At 39.9% G+C, this 8,438-nt stretch overlaps 1 protein-coding gene across 1 annotated transcript; it reads right to left on the reverse strand.

The window, feature by feature from the left end:
• Positions 1-343: 343 nt before the first annotated feature.
• On the reverse strand, positions 344-5,946 carry si:dkey-12l12.1 (uncharacterized). Its single transcript, XM_053342563.1, has 6 exons — positions 5,683-5,946; positions 3,862-3,909; positions 1,743-1,853; positions 1,295-1,411; positions 900-980; positions 344-825 (listed from the first exon to the last, which is right to left on the reverse strand). Exons 1-6 carry the CDS (start codon positions 5,803-5,805, stop codon positions 754-756), a joined length of 552 nt encoding a protein of 183 aa, XP_053198538.1. The 5' UTR covers positions 5,806-5,946; the 3' UTR covers positions 344-753.
• Between the last annotated feature and the right edge of the window lie 2,492 nt (positions 5,947-8,438).

Here is an 8,438-nt window from a genome sequence, read left to right on the forward strand (position 1 = left end):
CAGGCTATTTGCCCTTGGCTGCTGTAATGTAAATGAATTAGTTTTCCTCTCTACTAAAAAGAGGTTCCTGCTGGTTTATCCTACTGCCATCTTTGCCAACCATGCACCACACTAACAACACTAGCCATCTATAATTGGGGACTTAGTGCTGATACTTAATTTTAAGAATCAGTTTTGCAGGTCCCTGTGTGAGAAACATGTTATTCTGGGCAAGAAAGAGAGAAAGACTGAACTGCTACAAGAGTTATACAATTTCTTAATGGCACTCGGGAGTGTAAAAACTATTATCCAATTTCAGAGAGGGCTCCAATTGAGCATAAAGTGCCCAGACTTGTACACCATATGTCTACTAAACCTTTATTGAAATCTGTTACAACAATACAAGAAATATTTCTGCAAAAATATACCTCCAATCTTCAAGAATCTGTGATAAAATACAACAAAATTATGAATTATAATATTAATATGGGATCTTTTGTGATGTGTTTTCATGACATGCAATTATATATTAAAAACTTAAAATAGTATATAAAAAGTATCCATAAGTGCAGACTGGCTGATAAATGTAAGCTAGGCTAGCACAAGCTTACAATAGAAAACAGTAACAGTGGACATACACACATGACAATTCCAAAGTTCTTATTCCAAATGTCAAATTTTCCCACCAATCCTCGGTTTGTTTTTTGGTATCATCTGGACACATTTGTGTTGTCCACACCCCTTGTTGGGATGTACCAAAATGAAGAAAACATTTCATTTTGCAGCATTTGTCTTCCGTATGCTTCTTTTGGGTCGGTCAGACTGTTCGTCAATCTGCGGGTCTCCCTGCGGAGCAAAGGACACATCTTATGAATATTCATCCAATGTTTTGTAGTAATTTTGTGTGTAGGGGAACTTACCAGAACAGAGAAGGCCCCAGAACGGCCTGACTTCCCTCGTTTGGGCATTTCGTTTTTCACCTGTCTCTTTGCTCTGGTCACCTGGAGGAGACATTTCCATACTTGTTAGTTCTTTATTACTGTGACATTTCCTTGGGGAAATCAACTTACTTCACCATGCTGAAAGAGATAATGATGAACATTTTCCACTGAAGACCTAAAAGGATAATGTCTGAATGATTGGCTGATGTCTAAAAATCAATTTCAAGGACGTGAGCTCTGTGTATGATAAGTGCCTGAAAGATTAAACCAAATTGATCCAATAAAACTAAGCAAGGTGGCCTTATAACTCTGCTCGCACATCCGGCCTCTTTGCCCCAGCTGTTCCTCCACTCAAGGTTGCCATGGAGACTCACCTGTAGGGGGGTGGATTTCTTGTCGTTGCTAAGGAGGGAGAAGGAGCCGACGCGGGATTTACGTTTGTTCTTTTTCTTAGTCGCATTTTGAGCCAAGTGTCTCCTGGACCTATCAGCCTAGGAAACCATAGACACAGGGATTAGTACATGTACTGATACACTAAATTACATACACACACTTTCCAACCCACTCTTTAGAACATCACATGATTATATATCTCTCTCAGTGTAGTATTATTCTACATGAATGTGATTGATTACAGAGTCTGGCTTCCCTGCATCATATTTTATTTTTTTTTAACACACCACAGAGTGACTAAAACTTCTGAACATGCAGGAGCAGCAACAGTAAACCAGTCCCCACCTCCTCCGCTTTTGGCTTTTGCTCACTCTTGCTCACTCTTGCTCACTCTTGCTGACTCTTGTGTGACTAACAGTGTGTTCTTACCTGGATGAGAGTGTTAGGGAAGCCTTTGACAGAGACGGCCCCAGGCTGGCTGGAGTGACTCACGTGGGTGGGACCCCTATGCTCCAACTGTCTCTTACGTCTGAAGAAAACCTACAAGATGAGACAGTCACAACCACATCCACAGCCACAGAAGGAAACAACAACTCCTGCACGTCTCTCCGTGTGACAAAGTGCACTTCATTCTGTTTGTTTTCCCCTGTTCTGCTCTGTTTCCATCCTGTCTGGTCCAGCTCCATCCTCCTTTGTCATGTCCCTCTCTGTCCTGTGTTTACCATCCTATTCTTGTCTGTAAAGGTCCTGTTTCTTTTGTTTTATTGGCAGTCAAACTCCAGAACTAGACCAGAGGAAGCTGCAAAATTATTATTGTCATTGGCCTCACCATTTCCTGCATTTCACATTGATCCGCACACAAACGAGGAACTGCGATTGATCCACTCATTTTCCTAATAAATGGACTGTCACTTTGAGAAACAACAGGTTTCAGTTTGCCAATTAGGACTTTGTGGTAAATTTATTACGCTACCACAGGGCTTTGACTCCATCATTACTTTTATTTTCCAAGTTATATAAGTGCGGAAATAACATAAAACATTTTTTTCCACTAATGGATAATAACTTCCTACCATTTCTCTTTTTCCATTCTGTTGAAAACAAAGACAACTACACTAGCTACAAAATATTTGCGTTGCAATCATTTGCCAGTTGAAGTGCTTACACTGATTGCGGTTGACCTACATTTTGATGATTGTTTCAGTTTTCAACACCGTGCTTTTGTGGCACAATAACTGTACAACTGGGGGGGGGGGGGGGGGGGGGGGGGGGGGGGGGGTTCAAGGATATGCATAATGTTACTCAATGTTTCTGTATGTGAAGCTGCAGGTCGGTCATATTTGTCATCTGAGAGTAACACTTTATCAAGCTATAGTCTGTCAGCAGGGTGGAAAACAGCAAGTTTCTCTGGTCTCACCTAGAGGTGTGACGATACACTCAGCTCACGAGACGAGACGAGACATGATATTGGGTTCACGAGATCGAAACAAGACGAGATTTTAACTATATTTTTAAGAAAACTTCCTTCAACAAGGAAATACATGACTTTTCTTTTATTTGAAATTCACAAAATGGAAATAATGCAGATACATTTCGAAATGTTTTAACTAATCGTCTTGTAATGAATCAGTTCTACTTTCTAAATATATAATTATCATATGCAGTATCCCCATATAGATAGACATTTTATAGATGGATCATTTTAGTATTTATGGAAATAACAACCATAAATACAAAAGTTAGATAGTTAGATACAATCAGAAAATACTAAAAAGTAAATTATAAAGAGTAGAAAACATTTCTAATATATAAATATAAATTAAATAAAGAATCCAATTATCACCTATTATAACATATTGCTAATTAAAAAACACAGAAATAAAAGTAAATTGCACAAATCCTGTATCACATAAACACACAAGTAGAACAACATATAAATTGTGTTATAATTTGGTAGTGTGACTCATTTTACTTTTTGCATCATTAGGTTTCCATAGATGCGCTAGATTCCTCCGCTCCTCCTACCTCAGGCTTTCAGTGTGGTAGAGACCTGAGGTCAATTTACCACTGCCCCTCTCCTCATATCATACTTTTGACTGAGATCTTCTGAGCAGGTAGAAGCTGAAACAAGGTTAATGATCCACACGTGACAGTATAAAAAGTAGATATGAAGTGCAAATGAGCGATAGAAAACCAATCGTCTTTCTTTTTTTCTTTTTTTTTGGTGCGCCCCTTAATTATAGCTTCTTGGCACGAGATCTCGTCACACCCCTAGTCTCACCATATTAAATTAGGTCTGATTTAAGTAATTGCGCATTTACAGCATAAGAATGATTGGATTCAATGACCAACCTACCCTTTCTACATCTACTGTAATTGTCCATCTCTGCGTCTTCTTTCTGGTCTCATATTGTCTTTTCACTCATGTATGCCTACAGTGGAGTTTCTATGATACAGTCACGTGTAACCCAGAAACACCTGAACTAAAGAATTCAGATTTAAGTATAATCTAATGCTAGATAGTATTAATGTACGTGGTGGCACATACCAGTCCTTCTTTTAAGGGTAGCGCCCTCTGCTGCCTCTGATCATCATTCTGAGGAAGGGAAGAGAAAAGGATCACAAACTCAATCACTTATGCTGCTTTTATGCTTTTTACTGCAAAAGTGGATTTATGTTACAGCATAATTCAGGGAATCGTACTGAGTTATAAAATATTTACTTCACATTGGTTTGGTTTTGCTCAGTGTGTGAAAATTGTCCACTGACACAGATGAACCCAGTCATGTTGTTGTATCTCAGTCTAAGTTAAGTCACTACACACACACACACACACACACACACACACACACACACACACACCAAATCTTCTGCTTCCAAGTCACCAAACCTGGTAACATTGCTGGATGTAAGTAAACTGTCATCTTCTGGGTCTTGACAACCTCAGAAATTGAGTTGCCTGCTGTACATATGTGAATGTGTCTGTTTAGGATATTAAGCAAAACCTGCCACAATCCATCTGTATTTCTGTTGTTGGAGACATTATATATTGAGTAGTCCTTTAAATGACTCTTTTAATGAATTCCACTCCATTCTAAACACAAGTGACTTTGGTGGGAGCAGGCAAACATCAATAAACCAAACCAAATGTAGCGTCTGAGAAGAAGCTGTCTCTGGTATTAGTTAGTTCCCACCACATTTGAAGCTTATAATTGTGCATGCTGTAATTACATTACAAATAACTGCAGCAGGAAAGCACATATGTGGCACAAACTCACTCAAATGGAGCAGCATTCCCAATGAAAACTCTTTCATGTGTGGGTGAGAATCCTCTGCTCCAGTCTTGCAGCTGTCGAATTTGTCGTCTAGATGAATATGATTACTTTGGACAGAACATGAGGACTGTCCGCTGAAAAATGCTAACCACAAGTTTGAAGTATAACAGCTGCCAGCCACATGAAAAGCCAAGAAAAGGGAGCTAAAGGATTTTGTTCCACAGTGGGTGTATTTTTTGATGCGGTGGCACAACAGCTGTAAAAACCATTACAATAAGGCTTTGTTTCTGTTAGAAAACAAATTATATGTCTCCACAGGTCAGGGTTAGACTGTACACGTCTCCTGCCATCCCAACGCACTCTTGACCACTATTATCGTCACAGCAGACTCTTTCGAAGGAGTGAAGTTACATTCCATGAGAGTTACAAGCTTCCTCTGACTGAGCTTCTGTACAAACAATAATCACACTGTGTCTGAGCAAAAACTACCAGTGTGCTACTAGTCATAAAAAGAACAAAAACCCAAAAGAAGGAATAGTGTTATATTTTAGATGACTATTATTTTCATGAGGTGATAAAAAGTAATAATGTGTGTCTTGATATAGCTCCAGGCCAATCACATTGAGAAAATGTTGGTTTAAAGCTTTAAAAGCTTTAAACTTTAAATCAACTTAAAAATAGATTGCAAAAGAGGCAGAGAACTATTTTCTAGATTCACTGTAATTGAAAAAAATGTCAAACACACCATTTCCTCAAAATTAAAATCAAACTGACTCTGAACTTCAACATTAGTGATGTAGTCCCTCTCACTGCCAACTTACATTTGCCTGATATCAGACAGAATTGGAGTGGGATTCAAAGCTGACATTACAGAAAGTGCTCTGGCTTCCTTTCCGATAACGATATAACCTTTTCACTTTTATTTGAGAAGAGGGATTGTTTTGTAAGTTTGCTCTTTCAAAACAATATTTAAATAGACTCAAACATGCTGCACTTACCCCTGAAGCAGCAACAAACAGCACAGATGAGGGCTGATACATAATGATAACCTTGGTTCCCTAACTATCACATCCATTAGAAAGTATGTCTCTTACCTGTTCGTCTGCGGTCTGTCCACTGACACACAGCTCTCCTTGGGTTGCTCCTGAACAGTCGAGGGCATGTGACAGCAGGCTCGCCTGCAGGCAGAGCACGCACAGCCAGATAGTAAACCCCATGATCCAGTCAGCAACTCGAGTGTTCCCAGCCCCTGTCAGCTCCCTGCTTTATACTCTCGGCTCTGCTAATGGGGAACAGATGCAGGGGAAGGGGAGGCCATGCCAGCTTCACGCAGACTAACAGCCCACCACAAGCCTGTGCTCCACGCCAGCCAGTGGCCTGCGGTCCTGCAGAAACATGTCAGACATCTTGAGGGGGGGCTCCCCCTTAAAAACCAGCTCCCCCTACTCTACTACCCCAACCCATAGACTATTTTCCACTTATGCCTGCACTGTAACTCCTGCCAAAGTGTGTGTGTGTTTGTGGGTGTGTGTAATTGGGAGAAAGCAGAGGGAGTGGAGAGAGAGAGAGAGAGAGAGAGAGAGAGAGAGAGAGAGAGAGAGAGAGAGAGAGAGAGAGAGAGAGAGAGAGAGAGAGAGACTTGTCAAACCTCTGCACATAAGGAATGAAAAAATTGTGGTTTTGTTTTTGTAATACCTTAAAAAATGCTGAATAACGCAATGAATTTGTCTCCTGGCTCAGTGTAGATGAAGACCTTGCTTTGTGCTTTCAAACTGCGTACAGCAACTGTTTATACAGTTCTTGACTGATCCAAACATTTCAGTTTGCCTTTTAGAATTACAGTAATTACAGCTGACTTCTCAGTGAAATATACAGCAGTTATCAACACTATCAATTCATCTTTTTGTCTGCAGACTACTGTTGACTGAATACTGGCACATTAGCTGAAATGTCAACATGCATTGTCAGATGTGGATAAAAAAAATCTTAAATATCTATTGTGGGTTAACTTGTAATTGAGAAACAACACATGACCTTCTGGAAAAGAAGGAAAAACAGAACAGAACTGATTGTTTCCTCTTTTAACTTCAGTATGTTTTACATTATCTGGCAAGGATGTTGGACACAATTAATATACCTATGTGGGAGTTTATACGGCCTTTAAAATGTAGCATGCCATAAGGAATGCATCTCCTGACGGGGCAAGTATAGATGAATGGGCACCCTGTCTTAAGGTGTATTACAGGATGGAAAGAGTGAGAGGGAGCGAGCTACAGAGTCAACTCTAATGTCTTTAAGCCTCAGGCTCTTGGTCACTGAGGAAATGTATCCTGCTGGGATTGGAAACATGTGCAGTTGTGAAAACATAATCTCATTTTCCTGTTTTTCTACCACGTCGGTGTATGATAACACTTCTTACTCAACAAACTTGAAAAAGATTATGAAAGCATCTATAATGTCTCCAACAATTTCCCAGTGAGTCACAGTGTGAGTAGGGAGAATGAAAGGTAGTTATTCATCTTCATCCTCAGCTCCCAATCACAAGCCCCAGCCCCCCTCTTTTTCTTTTTTTTTCTGAGATATGTTCGACGATGTGTTGGAAGTGTTGTTGCTAACGTCTCCCTGGAGGTTCAGTGAGAACACTGGCTAGACAGCTACAGGCTAATGATGTGAATTGATGGAGAGGGAAGAGTGAAAAATGATCTCAAAACAGCGAGCCCCGCTTTTCTTGGCAGGCAATCCAACATGGACTGAAGCATACGAGTGGACAAACAAGTCAGCCATTTTACTGGACAAACCAAGTAGGTTCTTTGCTCTTTAGAATCACAGCTTTCCTGTAACTGAACATCAGATTACGTCTTGTATGACATGTCAAAATCATGTTACCAAGGTTACAGGCTTACGTTAACCTCACATGAACCACAATGTGACCATGTGAGGAGACAGTAATGACAGCAAGGGAGAGTTAATTCATACTCAAAATTCCTGTTCACTCTAGATATTTAACTTTTAAGTAACTTTTTAAAGCATCTCAGGGAGTTAACTGCATAAAATTGCAATGCAGAACCATTCTCAGCTTTTGCCTTCCAATGGGAGGTGTCATTCATCAACAGCTCTGCTTTGAGCTGTCAATGTGTCTGATGATGATGCTCTATGGCTATCAGTTATTGACCTTGTGGAAAGAGAAACACGTTTTTTCCCCCAGTACAGAGTCTGCCCCGACCAGAGTTGAGAAGACAGGTAATTTGTGACATAAATACTTGTAGAAATGTGTTTGTGATTGAACAACAAAGCTGTGTGGTAGCAGCATGTCAGATGAGACAAAACAGGAAATGTGACTTGAGAAAAAACATCTGGATTAGGAAACGATGATTCATAAAATAATGGATGTTTTGGATTAAGTATGAAACATACTGCCCCATTTGGTAAAGGGTTGGTTCAAACAAATTACAGAGCAACATTTTTTAATTGATCTCTGCATTTGGTTTTATTTACCGAGACTTTGAGGTAGTCTTTGAGACTGAAGGCCAACAACGTGTAAAAGCTTCAATATACTGTGTGCGTGTCTTGTCATCAATGTAAGGTTTCCAGGCAACAGAGACTTCAGGAACTCACTATGCCCAGCCAAGATGCAGTAACCACCCCATAAAACGACTATATGTCATTTCGTACAAAACCTTCGAATGGAACTAGCCTTTATGCTAAGCTAAGCTAACCAGCTGCTGGCTCCAGCCACATATTATAGGAATAAATATGAGAGTGGCATCAATCTTCGCATCTAATACTTGTCAAGAAAGTAAATAGATGTAGGTACTTCCCGAAATGTTAATTTTAGGGAAATCAATCTAAG

Source organism: Scomber japonicus, chromosome 21 (assembly GCF_027409825.1).
Source record: "Scomber japonicus isolate fScoJap1 chromosome 21, fScoJap1.pri, whole genome shotgun sequence".
Taxonomy (NCBI): domain Eukaryota; kingdom Metazoa; phylum Chordata; class Actinopteri; order Scombriformes; family Scombridae; genus Scomber; species Scomber japonicus.

What these genes read in the sequence shown, in the direction of transcription:
- si:dkey-12l12.1 (XM_053342563.1), bottom strand. Translation starts at nt 5,805, where the DNA reads ATGGGGTTTACTATCTGGCTGTGCGTGCTCTGCCTGCAGGCGAGCCTG. An exon ending in TACCCTTAAAAGAAGGACTG is followed by an intron (nt 1,854 to 3,861) that starts GTATGTGCCACC and finishes CTCATCTTGTAG; the next exon opens with GTTTTCTTCAGACGTAAGAG. An exon ending in AGAAATCCACCCCCCTACAG is followed by an intron (nt 981 to 1,294) that starts GTGAGTCTCCAT and finishes TGTCTCCTCCAG; the next exon opens with GTGACCAGAGCAAAGAGACA.